At 29.1% G+C, this 23,206-nt stretch overlaps 1 protein-coding gene across 11 annotated transcripts in view; it reads right to left on the bottom strand.

Annotated features, from left to right (window-relative positions):
• Positions 1 to 23,206, bottom strand: part of raskol (Ras GTPase-activating protein raskol) — a 730,597-nt gene that overhangs the window by 14,008 nt on the left and 693,383 nt on the right. For 10 of the 11 annotated variants that reach the window (XM_085825452.1, XM_085825454.1, XM_085825455.1 and 7 more), the window contains 17 exons: positions 22,723 to 22,944; positions 21,125 to 21,226; positions 20,796 to 20,897; positions 18,506 to 18,591; positions 18,332 to 18,386; positions 13,639 to 13,756; positions 11,309 to 11,374; positions 11,125 to 11,221; positions 10,424 to 10,503; positions 9,892 to 9,954; positions 9,416 to 9,531; positions 9,154 to 9,302; positions 8,850 to 8,925; positions 7,494 to 7,584; positions 6,237 to 6,356; positions 5,793 to 6,130; positions 3,640 to 4,099 (listed from right to left, as the gene is read on the bottom strand). In XM_085825452.1, coding sequence (XP_085681578.1) covers positions 3,640 to 4,099; positions 5,793 to 6,130; positions 6,237 to 6,356; positions 7,494 to 7,584; positions 8,850 to 8,925; positions 9,154 to 9,302; positions 9,416 to 9,531; positions 9,892 to 9,954; positions 10,424 to 10,503; positions 11,125 to 11,221; positions 11,309 to 11,374; positions 13,639 to 13,756; positions 18,332 to 18,386; positions 18,506 to 18,591; positions 20,796 to 20,897; positions 21,125 to 21,226; positions 22,723 to 22,944 — 2,341 coding nt within the window. The remainder of the gene's footprint in view (positions 1 to 3,639; positions 4,100 to 5,792; positions 6,131 to 6,236; positions 6,357 to 7,493; positions 7,585 to 8,849; positions 8,926 to 9,153; positions 9,303 to 9,415; positions 9,532 to 9,891; positions 9,955 to 10,423; positions 10,504 to 11,124; positions 11,222 to 11,308; positions 11,375 to 13,638; positions 13,757 to 18,331; positions 18,387 to 18,505; positions 18,592 to 20,795; positions 20,898 to 21,124; positions 21,227 to 22,722; positions 22,945 to 23,206) is intronic. The other variant, XM_085825453.1, reaches the window with a different exon arrangement.

Genomic DNA, 23,206 nt, shown 5'->3' with positions numbered 1-23,206 from the left:
AACGTGGGTTTTTCACAAATTTTCTAATAATAAATCTCTTATCACGTTTAGTTAACTTTCTCGTTCGACGTTTTCTTACCTTATTTTCAATACAATTTTCTTCTTTAAAGCATTTTGTAACATACTGCACTGTAGAATGGGATAAATTAACCAATTTAGTGATATTTCGAATTAATTTAGCACTACTATGGTGAAAAATTATTAATTTTCGAATGCTGTTTGTAATTTCCTTATGACTAAGACCCATTTTTTCAATAATAAATAGAATATTATAAAGTAAACAATAAAAAATTAAAGCAAACGATTTTTTAAATGCCACCATAATGCAAAAATTAAAAAAAGCAGCAAACGATAATTCTAATTTTGATTTTATCCAAAAATATTTCAGTGTACGAAGAGACTTTTGTAAGATAAAAGTGTTTGAAATTTTTTTATTATTTATTTCTTAAAGTTTTGCTATATTTAAAAAATATTTCATGTAATTTTGTTACAAATAGATTATAGATCCTATTGTTAAAATCTCATTCAGAAAGTTTACTTTTAATTAATGGATAGAGCCCTATTTTAATGAAAATCACTTTTGGGAGCCACTGTATCTATAGAAAAACTCTTGAAAGCATGCTAAGTAATCACAAAAATTATTTTAACAACATTAAAAAAATGTCCACCCTTTTCTAAAACCATACATCATTACACATATACTTCGGCCAATTCAGCTCCAATTTCATACTCTCTGAAGTGGATGAAATGAAGTGAAAAAAAATTGCACACACATCGAAAATGCATATCCAGTAATATATCATACAAAATAAGAAATAGTTTTCTATCAAAGGCCATCATCAATTCTGCAACTACCTTTTTTTTTTTAAAAAAAAAAAAAATAATTTTCTGATATTCTTTAATAGCCAATGTCTCTGAAACTATGAAATGGCTCATGCTATAGTATGAATAACTGAAGAACATGTTTCAGCGAGTTTTCAAGCATTGTGTGATGTAAAAGTCTACAACTAAATTTCATACTCTTTATTTTCAAAATTTAATGGATTTTTTCCTTCTGCAAAAAATGGGGAACTAAACAGTACATTTTAAGTATTCGATATTTTTATAATTTATATATTTCCCCTTTTCTGTATAAATATATGTCTTGTCTTATTCTTTTCAATACATAGTTAAAGAAATCTAAGTAAAATATTTAGCATCAAAATGAAAATGAATTTTAAAAGAAGGATGATCCATGACCAGTAACCAGACTAAGGATATCCCATAAATACTTTAAATTCTTTTGGGTCCAATCTAGACTCTGATATATTTAAATACAACTAATAATTCTGAAGGGTGGACAACTTGCAAGTATGGTCAATAAAGATTCCCTACGAACATGTCATAATTGCCAGAAAATTCTTTCAACATTAACTCTTATATTATCATCTATAATTTCAGCATCAGAAAAATGTTTAAACTAATGAATATTGTTTTTTACAGTAACAAGAATTTAAAATCTGTCTACAGAAAAGTTTTTTTTTTTTTTTTAATTACAATTATGCTTCATAATAACATATCAAATAATTTACACTATTATAAATGCATTTTAATCCATTTACAATTAAATGACTAAATTTAACTCAATCCATACATTTTTCATCTTCAAGCCTGCTTTCTAAAATTAAAATTATTTGTCAAAATATGATTAATTCCAGAATTCAGCAATATTGCTGATATTTAATGGGTTTGACTGCTGATCTGAAATAATTCAAACTTTAAAAAGTCACTGATCAGTAACTTCATTTGCACTTAAATATTTAAGCACATAGTATAGAATTTCCCTTTCAATTAATATAAAACAAGAATATCACAAAATTACATAAAAAAGTGACTAAATGAATAAAAAAACTAAACTCACTAAAATATTAAGTATTTAAAAGTAGGAGAAAGCTGTGATTTTACCATTTAAATATAGGAAACTACTACTAATGAGTGAAATATTTTGGAGAATAAACAAACATCAATAGTGAATTTTACCTTTCCACAGAAGACCAAAATCGCTTATAACTATGGTAGTTAGTTATCTTAGAATAAATTCACTGCATTTTGCCATAATTTATCATACTGTATATCAGTGCTCCGCAACCAGTGTGCCATGAGTAGGATATAGGTGTGCCGCAATCAAATACATATATTTGACATTTTGCAATTTTTTATCATGTATTTAATACACAATGACAATTTTTTTTCCTTAATAATGTCTATTTTAAATGTTTTTAGATATTTCACTGTTGTGTGGTTGTGTGTGTGATTGTAAGTGTGTCAGCATTTGAATTTTTTCGGCACTTCCTTGATAACTTGGAACTAAAAAATATAGAACTTTTTTTAAGCGCAGGTATCACATTGATAATTATTATGATTGCATATAAATAAATATGTTATGGTTTTATAATTGTATATTTTTCAAATTAAAAACAAAAATTTATTGTAAATTTTGTTTATAAATCAATACATATATACATTAGCTTTTGGTGTGCCACGAAATTCCAGAAAGATTTTTTGTGCGTCGCAGGTGAGAAAAGGTTGCGGAGCACTGCTGTATATCACTTAGAAATATTCAATTTATTTGCATAATTTTCAATTTAAAATCCTGAATTCAGTGAATTTCTCCACAAGAATAAGAAGTCTTTGGAATTTTTTAGATTAGTATTATTTGCATGTGCAATCTAAAGCCCTTCATACAACCTTTCAAAATCCTAATCAAAGTACTATTGAGATACATTTCCCAACAGCTAAAGAAAAGGAAATTAAGATAACATAATATAAAGGCAGCAAGCACTTTCTGGCGATTGAATCTGCAACCGATACTGGTAAAGAATTTCTGAGATAGCATACCTTGAAGATAAAATCTTCAGATGTTCACAAAGAACTTCTATTAGCCATGTTAACACATTCACTGCCAAGGTAGGTTATACAAAATTTCACCAGAAGCCCACTGACATAAAAACAAAGCCTTAACATACTTATATATCGGTGCATGACTAGGCATTAGATAATAATATTACATAATGCACCTATGCATGATTGCCAGCAAAAGTGTTAATGAAGATTGAAGTACTGTGCATTCCTCTCCATCCAGAAAGCACAATTAACAATACAATGTCCCCTCCTCTCCCACTGTAAGTTCTCTCTTCCTCTAGTCACTAATTACAATAAGATAATAAAATAACTGAAATCTTCATTTTTCCCCCTTGTGAGTTCCGAAAATTTATTATTACAAGGCCTTACCCATAATAAGAACTTTCAAATTTAAAATTAAACTTCATAAGAAATTCTGTTTCCACTCACAGTCCAAAATATGAATAACAATATATTAGAAAATGAATACTGAAGACAAAAGTGCTAATATTTAATGCAACTTATAATTTTTATTTATATAAATTCTTTCTTTATCACCCCTTCAGAAATGTTTTATAACTATGCAATTTTTCCTTTTTGATTTTCAAGCTATAAAAAAAGCATAAGCACAAAAAAGAGGAGGAAAGGGAAGAGAATTATGTAAGCATGCACAGTATTCCAAAAATGAATTCTAACTAGAAGTGGGAAATTACTTTCAAGATATGTTCTACATATTATTGAAAATGCTATAATTCTTACTTGGCTGATAGAGATTTGACTGCCTTTGGGATTGGAAACTTCCATTTCTCCTGATGTGTTGGCAGCTTCATCACTAGATTGGCCATTACAATGCAAATTTCGTTTGTGTGCTTCTTTTCGATCTTTGCTTGGAGGTGATACTTTAGAACAAATTCCATTCACTATTGGGCCATTCTTAGGCCTACTGGAATCTGAGGTTTTTTTATCACAATAATTGGACATGTTTATTCTGTGATTAGGAGTTCCAAAATCATCCCTCTTAATCTCCCCATAAATGCAAGACTTTGTGAGGCGAGGTGACACAGAATCCTTCTGATACTGCTGATCCTCTTCATTATCCACACTGTTTCTGTTAGAAACGAGACCCTTGTCGGCATCAAACGCACTACAAAGTACGTAGTCGTCAGAGGTTGTCAGGTCAGGAGCAGCTTTTCTTCCACTTCCCAGCAAATAAGCACTGCTGCAAAAAAGAAAATAATTCAGATTATAATAATTTTACACATTTAGATATAAATAGTATATTGTCACTATCACAACAGGGAATATATTAAAAACAATGATTTTAAAATTAAGGCATCATTTAGCAGAAAATAATGACATATAATCTTCAGCCAAATATCTCATTAATATTTTTCAAGCTCAAATGATAGTACAGAAGGTACCACTTAATGTTATCATGTTTGTGCATTTTGATAACGATAATCGAATGGTAACACTACAATGGAAATTAGCAATGAATTTTAACTAATTTAATATATAAGAAGAAACTTAAATACTAACCTTCACAATATTTTAACTAATAAACATCATTAACAGTAGATTGTATGCAAAAATTTAGTTATGAACTGTTTCTAACATTTCTGGAAATTATTTGACCCATATTGTGCCCCTAATCTTAATACTCACAGGACACTCTTATATCAGCAGTTATAGGAAATTTACCGATTTTATCTTTTATGTTCTTTAGAAAGTTTATTACAATTGTTTCAGAAAGCCACTGGCATATATCTTCTATCTGAAGAAGACAGAGCTATGTCCGATTGCCTCAGAATCATAAAAAGCAATTCAAAAAATGCACCAAACTTAAAAAAAAAAAAAAAAAGAAGGCATCTAATTTTAATTGGTTGACTAAAATAAAAATCAAACAGTTTGATGACTTAATCCCTTACTTAATGACATTTTTTAGTCATTTGGAAATTTTTAAAATTTACTTTTAGTCATTTGATTATATATAGAGAATTTATTTCAAAAACTTATTTTATAATATTCTGATAACATTAAACACCTTGTTAATCACAAAAAGTGATGTATTTTCCATGTTTCTGTGTACAGACAGGGTAGACTTCAGCAAATTAATAATAGTATCTCAATAACATAAAATGGTATCTGCTGTAATGCTTACTAATTACTCGTTTTGAAATGTGTCTATATGAAAAAAAGTTTAACATTTATCTTAAAATGATATTTTAGGTTGCTTATAATGAAAACTCGGTATTGTCGTAACTGGCGAACAACTGAATTTTGTTACTTAGTTATTAGTTTTGTAACGGATAATGCCACCTCTTTTCAGTTCATTTCATCACACAATTTGGTGTGCCATCAGCCAATGAGACAGCAAATTTAAACATTTAGAGCTATCTTTCAATTTTGCATAATCAGAATTATTATTTAATATTAATAATTTTTTATGGTTTCCAAAATCTTTCTTTTGCTGTGGTTTTATGATACATATAAGAAAACTTTCAGTGTACAAATAAAAGGGAGATAGATTTTTTATTAGATTAGCTAGTTTAAGCATTTCAATGAATTACTCGACATTAATATAACTGAAAAAAGTAAGCCCCTAAATACTATGGATATAGATCATATCGAGAATTTTGCGCATATAGTGAATGAAAGTAAAATAAAATACACCTGATTTCCAAATCATTAAAATCACAAAAATTTCTTAGAATTCTTGTACAGTTAACGTTAAATAATTTATGGAAAACATGTTCATGGGCCATCAAAAATTATTTAGGGGGGCACCAGCTTGAGACCACTGGTTTAAACAATGAATTCTAAATAGGAGTCAGTTATAAGGTATATATGTTTTTCTTTTTCCTCCCCAAAATTCAATACATAGAAATAGCTCACATTAAGATTCTACTTACCGAGGAAGGGTAGAAGGCCGGTTCAAAGGTGTCACTGGAGATGTCGCTTTTTGGTTCACAGTAGTCAAGGAATGATAGTCAACTTCCATACGTCTATTTCGTACACTGTTCATAATATAAGTTTGCACAATTTCACGCTGAGAATTTTTCAGACTTGTATGCTCGGTCATTTTATGAGTCAAATTCTCATTGTTGATAGAATTGCTATTATGGTCCGTGTGACAGTTATTTGAACTTGAGGATGGTGTCAAATTATTTTTGGAAACAGAAGTATGCCCCAAAGCAGCAGAAATGCCATCAAGTATTTGTTGTAATGTATCAATATGATTATAATAACACTGTAAATGAAAAAAAGAATGAATGACTAATCAATTTTTAACAAGGTTATGTAGAATTTTCAAGTGCTTTCATTATCAATTAAAACAATAGCTTTTGCTTTTTTACCTTCTGATTGACTCTAGGCAAATTTTCAGTCATTAAATTATGGAAAATTGCAAGTTCCTTCCCTATGTCAATATATCCATCAAATTCATTCCGTTTATTAAATTCTTTGGTAGGAGGACTCTTTAAAAAAAAAAAAAAAAAAAAAAAAAACTAATATTACAATTCAGTTCTTAAACAAATAACAACAAATGCAAAATAAATTTCAAGATCCTCATTTGGGATTTTTTGGGATATTAGATCATAAGTTTAAATCAAATAAGACAACATGTATAAGTAATAAAATTAAAGATATGAAATAATGAAGCATTTATGATCTTGCAAGAATCAAAATTTGAAAAAAAAAATCAATACTTTTTTTTCTTTTATTCAAATATTTCTTTTGATGCAAGTTGTTCAATTTTCTTCCCCTCTTTTTTGTGCTAATACTTTCTCTTTAATTCCACAGATTGACATAATTTCTTGCTCAGTTATAAAGCTCCATTATTTAAGTCATGTAATTGCAACATCAAGAACTGCCTCTAAATATCCCCTGACGAAATTTTTTCATTCTCAACAACTTCTCTATCACTTTTGTCACTATCTATAACAATATTTTCTGGATTTAGAACCATACTACAGATTTTACTGTCTATTAGTTGACTGATCTTTAGGACACTGACATCACAAGAAAAAAACTCATTACCATCACCTTCATTTATCACCACTTCTTCAAAATTCCATTAACTGGAAAATTTCCTTTCCAAAAAAACCTTCAAATTTGTGGCTGTCATCATAAAGCTTAGCTAGTGTTCGCTGTAAACTATTAGCAATGTATCATGAGATTGGCAAGACATATTCCAATAAATATTTTCTTTCATCTATTGCATGCTGACAACGTTAAATACGAATTATATTATTTTAGTTATTTATTACACTTAATAGCTATTTCCCACACAAGCATCAGGGTTATTACAATTCCAATAAATAAATTACCAGTTATACTTATGGCTTATATCCAGAGCGGGCAGTTGACATTTTGCAGCCCGATGCAGTTTGTGGGTCCGAAATTCTGCTGCCAAGCTCCTTCCTAAATTTTAAAGATTCTGTTATCTATTAATTTTCTTGCTTGGATTGTTTCTCTAAATTCTAAAAGAATTTACCTCCCTTAAATTCTGCCACCCAGCGGGGCCACAATATTGTTTATTTACAAGTTACAACCTTTTTTATCACAATTTTCAATAAAATTATAACGGCTTCAAAACTGTCAATCCTACTTACAGATATCTGTCTTAAAAATGCTTTCATTGTACTCCATTCTCTTTCAACAAAACCATTCATGAATTCCATAAAGCTCTCCTTACCACCAAACCTACAAATGAAAAAAAAGTGGACAAATTTAGACTCATTTTAGATTTCACTTAATATTAGTAACAAGCACAATAAAACAAAACTTTCTGTAACATTTATTTTCAGATCTACAAACTATTACAGAATGCAAAAACAGTATCATAAAAATAATAAATAAACCTTAATACATTTAGAAATAAGAACTAATGGCATACTAACTGAACTGAAAGTAATTTTATTTAAATCTACAATTAAAAATCAAATCGAAACAATCAATTATTTCAAAAGAAGTAGAATCAAACACGTTTCTTTAGATTTTTACACGAAACAATTTGCGATCCCATAATTCTAGCTGCTAGTTCATTTTTTCCCCACAGACTAAGACAAAAAATAAATGCAAAATAAATATTTTGCAATTTCTTATAATTTTTAAATGTATAACTCTGCAATTCATAAAGCTATCAGATACACTTACAGAAGATCAGTACTAGTTATCAGTTCTATATTTTAATGCATTTTTAATACTGTTAATATTCATAAAAGATGTAAGAAAATGAAAATATTCCAATATTATACCTAATCTTTATAACAAATATTTTATGTTAATCAACATCACATTAGTGTACAAATGTGTATTATTAATTGAAACAAGACTTAAAATGCTTAAATCATGTTAAAAGAATAATTTGATAATTCTGCCTTGCATTGAAATAGCAATATACATATATAAACAACTTATTTTTCACCTAATAAAAAATATATTTAATCAGTTAAATCTCTTATTTGAGGTCATTTGCTTGACTGCAGCAGCGTCAATTATTTTCATTCAGTAAATTTAAGATTTTCAAAATGTATGACTGAGAAGACAACCACCTTTTGACAGGTATTAGAAATATTTTGCATTATATATCTACAAGTGAATTAACACTATGCCATATAATGTAGATTCACTTTTGATAAATGATATACCAATAAATAGTTATTCTAATAAAAAAGAACTGTTTTTTCACTATATTGGTATATCATTTATAAAAAAGAACTACTCATGTCAAAATTTGAGTTTTCCTCATTTTGAAAGAAATCATGTAATGACATACTGGCTAGCACTAAAATAATACTACAAACATGTAAAAATAATAAATTCCATTTTCAATCGAAAACAACTTTTACTTATATTTTCTTTAACATTAAAATGTATAAGTCTATAAGAAAAACTTGAATTAACTCGTTATTAAATCTTAAAAAACTTACAAATGAAAGCTTCAAAAACTAAAATTTAAATTATACCTGGTGAAGTTGGCTAATGTCTGAATGGTTTTTGCAACCAGAGTCAAATTTCTTGCAGATTTACCTTGAGGATACTCTGGAAAAAAAAAAAAAAAAAAAGTATTAATCTAATTTAGAATAATATATTCATTCAGAATTTTAACACAGTTCTTGAAGGTAGAATAAACTTTATTCCTTGTGTACAAAAACACAAATTACATTATAGTCTTTCTTAATTCTATGATTGTAATTCAGAATGCTTACTGTTTAAATTAAAATTGAAGGAATATAAGTTACATAACAAAACAAATTTTAAAAAAATCACCTTGAGATAAATTGAAAAGACTGGGTGATAAAATTGCAGGGCACAAGAATCTTAGGAAAATTGAAGCACTTATCAGATTATCACATAGCTCATCTTTCCCAGCAGCAGTCAGCCTTTTACGACATTCATAAAATACTTCCCGAAGTTCACTGTAGATCATTAAAAAGTTATGAGAACATCAGTAATTTATTCATGTTTTCTCCACATATACTTAACATTATGTTTTAAAAAATATTAAAAATAATATGATTAAGTGGCTTACTTAGGGAAATTAGAAGCTGAATTTATTATTTTCACCCAAACCATTTCAACGAAAGTCATCAGATGTGACTGCTGTCGCAGGAGGGTAGCATTATTTGTAACTTTCATAGGGTCAACCTAAAATAAACCAAGTAAACAAGAAAATTTAATTCACAGGAGCTCAACAATAAGAAAGAAAGGTTTTTAATGAAAGAAAACTTTTACATTTTCACAATTATTTAATTGAATAATTTAGTAACTTTAGGGATTTGTTGCAAATGCAACATCAACTGCTTATAACAAGGTTTTTTGTTACACAAACAGTTTACATATAGAGATATTATTATAGAAATGCAAAATTTAACAGAAGAAAACATTTTGAATGCTTCAAAAAAATATTTTACAAAAAATTATTTCGTAAACAAAACCAGTAATCTCATATAAGTTAATAAAGGCTGAATACACAAATAAACACTATCAAATGATAAAAAAACTGACCTCACAATCATCATTTGAGTCCAAAACCATTCGCAGAAAAACTCCAAGAGTATCTTGCAAATACTGTAAGTACATAATGATAAATTAGGACCAGAATAATAAAACTATATAAGTAAAATAGAACTTGCTTTGGTACTCTTCTGTCATCGGGACCGGATTAAAAAATGTACATATGTATGTTTGGATGTATCTGTTCGTATATGCAAGTATATATGTATGTGCGTGCATACACACACATATATGCACTTACATACACGTGTATACACGTATATATACATTTCTGAATTTGGTTCCTATAAATAAGAGAACCTTTTTTTCATACACATTAAAAAAGTAAAGAAAACTTGCAGTATTTACACATAGTTCAATAACTTCAAGAAATAATTGATTGCTTAAAATAATATCTTTTAATGTTACTAAATTATTTACAAAAATGTATCTCTGCAATGAAAGAGAAAGGACAGTTACTCCATGTGATAAAAAAAAAATAATGAATGAAATGATGTAAAATCATTCAAAGAAATGAACTTACTTTGTCACCTAACAATTTCATGTAAGCTTCTGTAGCTTTAGTTGCAAGAGAATTTCCTCTGAAAGTCAGATGAAGATCACCTAAAAATTAGAATATTTAAAGTAAAAATGGAGACACATACCAAATAAATACATAAAGGAAAATTATTAAGACGCAATACAGACTAAGAATCTTAAAATTGATATAACTAAATGCAAATACTTTTTAGAAGGTAATCAAAAATTACAAATATTTATTAAAATAAAATTATGTACATGTAATTTTTAAAAAAAAGTCCTTTAAACTAAATTAACCTGCACTTAGTTTTTAATTTTTTCACTAATAAAATCCTTCCATATATTTAAAAACTGAACTGAAAAACAGCTTCTTTCTTTCTGTCTGCGAAAACACTGATCATAGAGTTAAAATATCTCACTGGCAATTAAAACAAAAAATATATGATTATTTTTAGCTTTGAAATTTTCAAAAATTGTTTGTAAAGTAACTGCAGAAACAAATGAAATATATTAAAAATGAAACAAGAATAGCAAGCTATATCAATGTTTTATAGATTCAATCAAAAGTAACCAATAACCTTATTCAACTACTTTGCTTTTTGGGCAATACATGAGCAAATAATTTGGTGAAACTTGAGAAATTATGAAAAGATGATAATGGAGAACTATGAAATCATAGTTAAATTTTATGTTTATTGATAATACCGATTTTTTCTATGTCTGACATAACGAGTTCAGCAAGGAATTCTTTGGCCATATTTTCTTTCTGCATAACATTTATGAGGGTCGTAGCAACATCCTCCTGCAAAGAAAAGAAAAAAATTAACCACTAGAAATAAAGCGATTTTTGAAAATATTTTAGCTACCAAAATAACAAAAAGAGACATACCTTTGCTCTAACACTAATAACTGGCTCCAACATCTCACATAATGTCTTATATTCAGTCTTTATATACTGAAAAATCAAAAATTGAAAGCTGTTAGTTTAGCTTAAGAACAAAGTTTCTCACTCAAAGTTTACAAGAATTAAATTCTATTACTGATGCAAATAACAAGTGCATATTCGTCAGGCATATTTTTCAAAGTGTTTTTTAATAACAAAATCATAGAATAAGTGCAGAATCATAAAGTGCAGAATCGCCCACTTATTTGTTTGGCACCTTTTACAAGAGTAAGAATTGGAATTTTGTCAATTTTAATTTACTCTTTAAGTGAAAATAGGTCGATGTGTACACAGATAAAGTCAAGGGAGTGCTCATTGCCATTTTTGTGCAATTTTGGGATTTTTTTTAAAGTGAAAATAGGTCGATGTGTACATGGATACCGAGTATGTGCAATTCTTAAAAATGCGCCAAGAAGTGGATGATTTTGCACTTCCCCCAAAATTATAATGTAATATCTTCAAAAATTACATCTCATAAATTAGAATGTAAATTATGTTAATTACATCTTTTAAAAATGCATAGCTTTACTATTTTATGTAACTGAAAAATTTGCCTTCACTGTTTTCTAGCCCTTCTTTTCTCTAACTCAAAACACAAGCTACAATATAAGCAAGGAGGTTCAAGGTAAAAACTTTTGGTGTCATAAGCACTTGCACAGAATCTTTTTACATAGCTAGTCATACTATCAAGAAAGAATTGTTTATTATTACATGGCATGTGACATGCAACACTGTGTGGCAACAATAGTTATGCATTAAATAAGATATCAGTGCAAATATAGAACAGAAAATGATGAAACTTCCTGTGAAGAAAAGCATAAAAATAACTGATATAGACGACAGTATAGTTACAAGTAACTAAAGTTACATGATTCTTAGCTACAGTAAAATATCTAATTAATGCAAACAGGCATATGCAAACAGGCATATGAGTGCAAAGACAACTCAGGTGACATGCTTGGAATCGACCACGGTCATTTGTTTCCCAGAAGTTATGTTAAGTTAGTGGAGCTCCTAAACTTTAAAATTCAATAGACATTTTGTTAACTCGCAGAACAGATCTCTAAAAGTATCGCATTTCTAATAGTAACTAAGAAGACACTAACAACTATAATTTTCAGAAAGTTAATGGCAGAAAATTAAATAGCCCTCTAACTTCAACCAAAGAAAAAGATTTCAAGTGGCCAGTATTTTAGAGGAACATTTTCACAAGGCACAGCATTATTTTCTTGATTGGACATTAATTTGTAAAACATGGATGAATTTATTTCATCCTAGAATCAAAATATGTGTCAAAGCAGAGCAAGCATTCATGCTCAACAACTAAAAAATTTCAAGCAATTGCACCTGTAGGCAAATTCTAGGCCATTTTCAGGACAGCTGTTTATCACTGAATCACATGGGTCCCAATCACCATGTGATTCAGTGATAAACAGCTAAAGCTAAATAAAGATTAACAAATACTGTCAATTTCTCAGAGATATTCTTGTGCTTACTTGACTTTAAAAAAATTCTGGATCTAATTTTACTCACTACAGATACCCATTTCTCAGATAATGACCTATATAACCTGCTACATAACTTTATGAGAACTTAACTATAATTTACTGCCACATCTTTTTTCCTTTCTGAACCTCAATGCAATTAATTTTTAAGTGCCCAGGCTTTAAAAAAAAATTAATAATGACAATGATGCAAACAGTCTATAATGGCATTTCCACACTGAGAAAGATCCAGAACCTACTAGGTTCTGGATCTGAGCAGCTGGTGTGGCCACACTGGGCATTAGTATTGTGGGGCAGCAAAACAGCACCAGAATTACAAGCCGCAAAAGTTGCACCTCACATCTAAAAGCCTAGAACTTGTCCTGCTTAGGTTGGTGGCATTTAAACACCAGTGAAAACATCGAGATAAGACCATTAGTGTAGGATTACTTAAAAATTGTTATTATTATTATTCAACATATTTGTCCTGTTCCATTACTCTGAAGAATAAAAAATATTGTTTTGGCTTTGAACTCCCTCTACCTCACAGTTTAGTACCTGATGTTGAATCAACTTTAATGCTATGCTACAAAATCCCTAATAGTTTTCAGAATAGGATTCGGGCATTTTAATATCAATAAGATGTGACTCATGATTGGTCCATACAGCCAACATGTTAAACTATATTTTAAAAAAAGTTCTGAAATTTCTACAATGCATTATAGCATAGACTTATCTGATGATAGTGCAACAACAAATGTATTCATGTAGAAAAATCATATTTAATTTTACCTGCAAGAGATCTTTGTACACAATAAGAGGTAGAACTTCAACAGTCTGGAAACGAGATTTGATTCTAATTGAAGGTGTATCTTTCCCACTAACCCCTTTTTCAGGAGTTACAGGATACCTATATTTCAAAGAAAATTATATGACTTAAAACTAATTGCAAACTAATTAAACTAAGTAAAATTACAAAAATATAAAAAGTCCAATAAAAATTGATAAATATTCTTTTGTAAATCAAGTTTGAATTTACATTTTTCTTTTGAGAAGAAAAGTAATCTCTTTTCATGTTAGTCACCAGTAAGCTGAACCACATACATTTTTTTAAGATTGTATTATTGTAGAAAAATATAGTATACTTTAGACAATTTTAAAACCTACTTACAAATAATAAATACACATAAAATATGCTTAAAATAATGATTCACATTAGATGTTCGACTTGCATTAAAAAATATTTTGAAACTGAACTCGTCCAGAATTTCAAATAAGATATTTAACTTTTTCGAATCAAGAGAGGACCAAATCTGTTTCCTTCAAACATCAAAATCGCCCATGTATATGAATTTCTCCTGGAATGGTCCTCCCCCCCCCTGTCTAGTAAGTTGCTACAACATTAACAATAATCTACTTCAGTCAAATGACTGTTTCCTCACTTGGGTTTTCTTTTGCGGTTTCACCCATTGTGTGCAGTCTCCCATTAGGATAGGATTGCAACTGCGAGCATCAGATAGCTTTCTATATTTTTCCTCAGTATTTTTAATGATTTGAGTACTTTATATTTCTTAAAATAATTGGCTTTAAGAAGTGATAGCTTTAATTTGGAGGGGAAAAATTATATATACTTATGTGATCAATAAGTCTTTTAAAGGAAAGTGCAGTGTTTCTTACAATAAATGAACGTATATAAGGAGAACTGGTGTACATGAATTTATATTTATTTAAATTTAGTAACATTTTCTTTGATTCTTAAATAAAAGTGGAACAATATAGTAATTTTATATCTATTGTCACTGCAGGAAGAAAAAACGTATTTAGTGTAAATAGTTTATTTGATAAATGGTGGTTTGACAGAACTTAAATATTACCAGTTCTTTCACCCTGAAAATTAGAAATGTCTCATAATTCCATAATTTTATGCTACTAAATAAAAAAAAATTCATTCAGGAAGTTAATGTTGCTGAATAGAAATTTATATAAAAAAATGCTATAAAAATTGTATCTCTCCATTATCTTATTACTGAAATCCCTTCATGTAACTTGCATCCATTTACAGGATTAACAATAAGCATTTACTAACATTTTTGTTAATTTAAATATATTTTTATCAATGGTTTATGAATTAATGTAATCTTAGCAGGAAAGTAAGCTTTTACTTTCCTGCTAAGATTACATTAATTCATAAACCATTATATAAAAAAGTTTTACTTAGTAGGAAAGTAAACTTTTTTATATATTGAGAAACAACTATTAACCATACATATTTGTTTGTTTTAAAATTCCTGTTTCAAAAGAAATATATACTTTAACAGAGATATTATAAATAGTTTTAACATAAGTTATAGTTATGCATGAGCAGGAACACTCATAATTATTCAAACTAAAATAACCCTCAAACTTCCTTGAAATTTTGTGTAGGATCCAAAAAGATATAAAGCAAAGGACAGTTAAATGGGTTTTTCCCCCTTCACATACGTATATAGGAATATTTGAATAATATGTGAAATAAGGAAAATTTCCTTTTACATTTTCAGTAACTTTCGTACCAAAATCATACAATTTCTCTTTAAATACATTTAGGTTTAGACAGCAGACAAAAGCTTTCCTTTTACATTGCATGCTGATAGTAAGAGAGACTGGAATATCTATTCATCAGAGCATCCTTTGTAAAGGATCATCTTGCAGATTTCGTATTCCCATGAGCTTTGGATGGAACTTCTTGCTGATATTTTATTTCTCGGCTGCCAACATGTAACGCAAGTTCTTTTAGGTCCTTCAATTTTTCTTTGTTTATGAAAATGACTCAAAGTGGGTTCAAATGATGCTAAAGTGTGCTTTCTGTGTGAGTACACATTTGCTGATTTTTGTATGAATTCTAGCTTGAAATCCTACAAAGTTTTTGATCGTCTTTGATGAGGATAATTTGTAATAAGCTGAATTATATAGGCATTGTTGATGGTGATGTCCAAAAGAAACCAAAATGCATACATCCACCTTTGGACGATTTTTCTGTCAACTGTATCATACTGTTTACTGTAACTTTCTCCTGTATAATATTTATATCTCTTGGTTTGCCAGATATACTCCTCCCATGTATGTGTTATATATTGTGAATGTATACACATACTCCTCCCATGTATGTGTCGGAAAAAGTCTTCAGTTTTCTCTGCTCCTTTTTTTCTGTTCACATGACACAGCTTATTTGTTGTATTGGTTGATAGCATAAAAATTTGCTCTTTGTCTACTCAAGATGTGCATAACAAATTTCAAAAGTTTTGATTCTGAAAAGTCTTTCATTTGAGATTTCAATTTTAACGTTTTAATTTCAGTTGGCAAATGCTTTCTGTTCGGCATAACAGTTCCGCAAGCATAAATTCAGATTTCAATAAATCAACCATCAGCTGAATGCTGGTAAAAAATTGGTTAAAATAGAGTTCACGTTCCTTGTTTGTTAAGGATTTTACGAAATGTATGAGAACATCGTGCCCCAATTTTTTGCCTGACTTCATAATTTTATCTTTTTTCCCTCCATACACAGTATAACCCAAATGAGATGAGCATAACATCCAAATTTTAAGCCCGCACTTATCTGGTTTTCAATGCATATATTGTAGAATTCCTACATACCCTTTCAATTCTTAGCTTCATCAACCGCAAGATGTTAATGTGGCTTAAAACAATCTGTAAACTGCCCTTTTACCTGAGAAATAATAGGCTTTAATTTTTTCAAAAAATTTAAGTATTTATCATTTTCCTTTACCTCTTTTTCTGCATCAGAGATGTGAAAATAATGTTTAACTTTTAAAAATCTACCTCAACACATTAATTTCTTTACCACTTCGTCACCAAGTATAGGATTCTGGGACCAGTAATCATTCATTCTAGGTAAATGCAAAATACTCATTATATGTATAAAAAAGCACTTATAAAAGCTCATATATCATTTATGGAGAGTATAGGCTGCCAGCTTCCATCTTCAATACCATTATTTTTGTTTTCCTACAAATCTCTGCATTTTGCAGTACTTATTGGCACAAGTAATTTGAAATAATCTAAAGCAGATGCTAAAGCTAATCATGAGATGATCCAATTGAGGAAAAGAGAGATCCAAATTTCATGTCCTTGTTATTTATGTTGTTCCTACAGTCTGAGTCGAAGGTATCACATGAAAAGTCCAAATTTTCAATAATTTGTAAAACAGATTGTTCTAAATTATAACCGTATTCAATTTCATCATCCACATTATAAATCAAAATACATTTTACATGTTCATTATCTTCATCGGATTCAATAGAATCAGAGTTGTCGGTTTCTCCAAATATCGTATTTGACGGCATATAAGACGCACATATAGGCCACACACAAGGCAAAAAAGTTTCAATAGTCGATGCAACAGCGCGATACCACAATAACTTAAAAGGTGGTTTCTTTTAATTCTCACGTTTCATAAAAGCCAAATAAACAATCATTGAATGCAATTACCAAACATATTTTTATTAAGGAAAATTAACAAACGACAGGCTATTTTGAATATGATATGTAAATTTCAATAATGAATAAATGAATGAATGGCAAGCAATCAAACATAATACAAAATAAAGCAGAAACAACAAAAAACACAGATTCAAGGAAAACATTGCCTATCATGAAATTAGACTTTAATCACTTTCAAAACCAGTACCGATACCGACACGTGTGTCGGCTGAGTCAAAGAAAGTCTATGCAAAGAAGGAAAGGTTCCATAGACGTAATGTGACCGTAGAACCTATTCGAACTTCGACATCAGCTTCGAGCTTTGGCACTTTTGGGCGACAGATATTTCACGCATGCGCAAAATAATTATGGCAGATGTAGAAAAAGTTATGTGTGTCTAGACCTTTATCCGGGCTAAAAATAGCATTCAGTATTGAAAGTTAACCTGTGTCCTTCACATATAAGATGCAGGTAACTTTTTTGAGACCAAATTTAGGGAAAAAAGTGCGTCTTATATGTCGTCAAATACGGTAATAGGCATTTATTTCGTCTTGCATTAACATCTTGCATCTTCTGAACATTTTGAAATGAATCTACAGAATAAGAGCAAGATGCTTTCATTACCTGAGGAAGGAGTAAAATGAGCGATCTAGACACCAGTTATCTCTCCTGGGAGCATTGAGGCTAAACAAAGGAGAGCAATCATGCATTCAACTAAGAGAGCTATTTTAGTTGCTTCAAAAGAATAATTGGCATGGCATTTAACAACTCATGAAACCAATGAGCCATGCACTAATGTGATGGGGGATATGCACCAGAAAGAAAATAAACAAGGGATTCGAGCGACCTGCTGATGTCCGAATGTATGGGCGACTTATTGGGAAAGAGTTAAATAAATTATATCTGCAAAGAACCTGCTACTCTGGCTAATTTTAAAATACTTATGGGAAAAATTTTAAGAAATGAACAACATTAAATAACTATCTTTCCAAAAATAAATACTTACCACTTTTCTAATAAATGTTTCCCATTTATACTGGAAACAGGAATATGTACACTGCCTAGGAATAAAAAGTAAATGACATTAAAATCAAACACATTTCATTATCCCATATAGAATAAAAACACTATTAAAATTTTAAAAATTAATAAATATAAAATGAGTCATAAATAAACTTACCAATTAAAACATTTTTATCCCTTCTTTTCTTTTTGTCAGCTTCTCTATAGAGATTTACATAAATGCTTCCAACACTTGGTAGACTACTAAAATAAAAAATAGAACAAGGATTAATAACCACCTTTTCAAAATGAATTTTACTGACTTCTGATATACACTAATATTTTAGATTTATCCTTATGCAATGGATACAACATTCATTTGATTCGGTTACGACCAAAACACCCAACTTCCCTTAGTTTCACACACACACACACACACACACACACACACACACACACACACACACACACACAAACACACACACAAAAAAAAAAAAAAAACAGTAAATTTACATAGTACAAATTTACATTTGTAAATAGATACATAGATACATTTGTAAACAGTCAAGAGACTAGGGTTTCAATGCTTTTTATCCCTCCCTCTCTCTTGGATAAAGTTCAGAATGGAGTAATATTTAAAAGAAATAAGGATAATTTGGAGCTAGATAAATCATAAAGCATGTGCATAATTTGTTTTTTCTGACATTTAAAAAAAAAAAAAAAAAAATTTTTTTTTTTTACTTTCTCATGCATATAAAAAAGACATTGGATTGTAACACCGTAAACTTTAAATTTCAATTTAAGTATTTTCAATTTAAGAATTTTTTAACAACTATGATACAACAGGCTAAGCTACAATAAAGATCATTTCAACCCTTTGAACTGTTAAGTTAAAAGTAAATATTAAAGAAAGTAAACAGTAGTTTGATAACTACAGGAATAAACATGGGATATATTTTATTAATAGACAAATTCCTTTCATGAATTAATAATAGTATGTTTAATAATACTAAATGCAATTCACTATGTAAAGAAAAAGCAAAATAAGATGTAAAGAATTTGATAATACATAAATGTCAATAATCTGCATTTCATATAAAAAGTATACTTTCATCTTTGCCAATATTTTACATAACATTACAGCCTACAAATGTCAATAAACAAATGTGATATTAGAAAGTTGGCAATTTAAAATGTTTCCAAAATGTTAGAAAATTATAAAATTCTTAACATGGAATCATTAGATTCTGCAGATTTTGATTTTGTGGAAACTATGAAATATGAATCTAAGCAAAAGCCAATGCAGAAATTGATAAAATTCTTTAAATTAGATATAAAATTTATCATTCTCATAATAAAGATAAAAATGAAAGCCATTATGAAATTAAACTTTTTTCCTCATTTTCTAATTTTTTTTTCAAAACTGTAAAAGATTAATTTCATTCACAAGAACCTCGCATGAAGCTGTCACCGAAATTCATTTCTGGAAAAAGATTCATAACTACTACTTAAAAAGCAGAATATGGATACACACACTTCCGAGATGAAAGTTTGGCAAAGAAATTTAGATTTAACTTAAACTGAATATCTGGACTGAATTTTATATACTACATTCAAAATACTTGCAATCTGTATAATGTAACATTCTCACACAGGTTCAATATAATGCATTATTTTTAATTAAAAATATTTCAGAACTGTTCGAGAATACAAAGACTTGCTTTAATATCTGGTATCGTATTATATATGATGATATGATTATTTTCTCATAGAAAGCAAAATTTCTGGGTTGCCTAAGTAGTTTACAAATACTTTTTTCCTTCAGGTAAGAAGGTAATTTATTTCAGGAAAAGTCCCCGTGCCTTAGAACAACTTTCTAAGAAGCACCAATCTGCATTCGTGTCACACTCAAGAAAATTATAAAAATGCATGTTTAATTACAGCATTCTGATTAGAATGCATAATGAAATTATCAGCTACTGAACAGCTTTTGAAATATCATTGAATGGGCATTTTACTACATACAATAAAGCAGAATGAAATAGGCTAATTTTATAGACATATATAAGAAATATAATTTTTAAATTTTAAATTTAATAAAAAAATAGGTATTCAGACAAGAAAATGAAATTAAAACTACTTCATAAAACTTTCTGCATATAGAACCTGGGCCCCAAAATAGGTTGAACTGGCTTTATATAAAATAAAACTAGTGAAACAGTAATTAGCACCATTTAATATTTGGGTATAAAATTTCCAAAAATTTATGTAATTGCTTCTCACAAGGAAATAATTACACACCATTGTTATAAAACATCTGGCAGAAAATTCAAATAAAGAAACAATAATTTAAAATATAGGGAATATGAGTCAAGAAAGAAAATATATGTTTGACTTAACTTGACAGTATTTTAGGCACAATAAAACACATTTATTAAAACTAAATAGTGAGAAAGTAGACAACTTACTTGAATTCAAAGTGTTCTCCCCAAAAACACATTTCACCTTTTTGTTTAGAAGATGTTCTTGCATACAAGGTTTTGTCCAAGCATAATTCACAATAATATTTACTATAAATGAAAAAGATGCTTCATGAATAATATAAAACTAAGGTACTTGCTCATTATATCGGCCCCCAAAATAATCGTTAATCAACCAAGATGTAACATGTAATGGGGTATAACATGGCGAGATAGCTTCTTTGATTAGCGATTCAATCTTGGGGGCCACTATAATAATGAAGTACCAAAACTAATTATCCATTAAAACAACAATGCAAGAAAAACTATTAAATCACCTCTTTTTTGCTGACATTCCTTTTGCTTCCAGAATCCATATACGTAGAGAATTTTCTTTCCGACGAACATTATCTTGATTTGGTTGAATTGTCCGTCTAAGACTGAGATACATGTCAGTTAATATCTGAGATCTATGCAATTTATACTCATACTGTTATTTAGATAGAAACTTCTAAAACAAAAATTCATAATAGAGATGTTTAATATACAACTACACAATACTTGATATGAACTATATTTCTTTTATTACTTTTATTTTTATTCAGTGTATTTAATCTGTATTAGCATTTCATTCATTTCACTTCCCCTTGCATTTATTATTTGAAACATATTGTGGCCAAATTTTCATTTAAGCTACTTGGATGTGGCAGAAGTTCTCATATTTAAAACACTTTCCAAGCATGTGATTTCACCTTACTTCTATTAGTTACATTCCAGCTTACTATTCTTTATTGCTGATGTATTTGATCTTTAGAAATCTGGTTTTTAAGTTTGTCCTCTTCTTTCATTCCCTCACTGTCCCTCTTGGGAACTGTGGTCAAAATTCATTCATGTGAAATACCCCTGTTGAAGGGTAACAGGGACAAATACATGATGCTCTGCATGATGTGTCCAGCTCAATTATCATCAAATATTAGTTCAATATCCGCCAGATATTGTAATGTTAATATTACTATGTATTACAATGGGAATGTATCTTTCTTTTAAAGAAATAATATTGTGATAATTACCAGTAATTTATCCACGACTGCTTTTTATGTTCTTACTGTAACCACATTCTTCAGAAATTATAATACTCGCATAATTTTCTCTTCATGAGTTCTGGACAATTAAATTAGTTAAATAAAAGGGGGATGTGAGGAAATACGGTATGTAAACACAAGATGCATTCATTTTCATTATATATATATACACACACACACACACATTTATTTCATACATAAGTTTGTTATGAGGAAGGTATATAACATTAGCTTTCATTAGAATTAAAACAGAATCTATTAACTCAGTCTAAAAATGATAAAATATTCTTTCAAAAAAAATCACTTTCACATAAAAAGAATATTTGCAGTTTCCTTCAATATTAGCATTTAGACTACTGTGACACTAAATGAAATATTGGTTTTCCATAAATAGTTTATGGATATAAAAAGAACCTTGTTTTAAGGAAAAAACTATGAATTTCGGAAAAAAAACTTTATCTTGTCTTCCTTGAGCAGTATTAAAAAAAATATACAGGTATTAGTGATGTTTAAGAGAATGAATTCAATCCATTTTTCATTAATTAGCTCATTCATCCTCTCTCCTCAAAGAAAAACGAAGTTAATAATTATAATTTACTTTTTATATTAAAAGATATTACATGTATTATTTTATTTAAATATAAAATTCTATTTCTTCCTTAATACTGATATAATGCTACGCCTAAATATGTACTAATGCTATGCCTAAATATGTACAAATGCTTGCAATAAATGATATTTACTACTTAATTTGAAGATAGTTAATTTAAATTTAGAAATTTTAACAGTTTCAAAAGCAAGATCCATGTGTAATGTTAATAAAGTATTACATTAAAAAAAATAATAGTAAATACCTATAAAGCCATTGATCACGCTCTTCTTTTGTACGGCACGTGTAAAAACGAGTGCCTCCATTTGAAATCATCTGGAAGCAGTTCTCTTGACCAATCAAACTACTGTGAAGAGCTGCAACTTGGACATCACCATGCGAAAGATCGAGAGTGGCCAAGACGCCAGGACTAGACTGGAGCAATGATTCATGAGACCTAGATGTCCGAAGCATTGACGGTGTAACGCTGCATAAAAGATATACCATATTTGTTTATTACAAAAATTAATCTTGGATATTTATTTCACATCAAAAATGAACCTTTCATTATATGCTACAATCTCAAAATCTATGTAATTTAAGATAAATTTTTGTGATTAAAAAAATTTATACCAAAGGAAATATTAGAGGTAGTACTGGATTTTAAATTGACTTGGGTAATCTTTGGAATATGGTAACAGGTAGTTTGGCGACATTTTGGTAAGCCAATAAAGGTTACTGGCTAGGAC

This window comes from Stegodyphus dumicola, chromosome 10 (genome assembly GCF_044657685.1).
Source record: "Stegodyphus dumicola isolate Sdum_Otavi_A_Nest chromosome 10, ASM4465768v1".
Classification (NCBI taxonomy): Eukaryota; Metazoa; Arthropoda; class Arachnida; order Araneae; family Eresidae; genus Stegodyphus; species Stegodyphus dumicola.
This window is presented reverse-complemented; position numbering and strand designations above follow the sequence as displayed.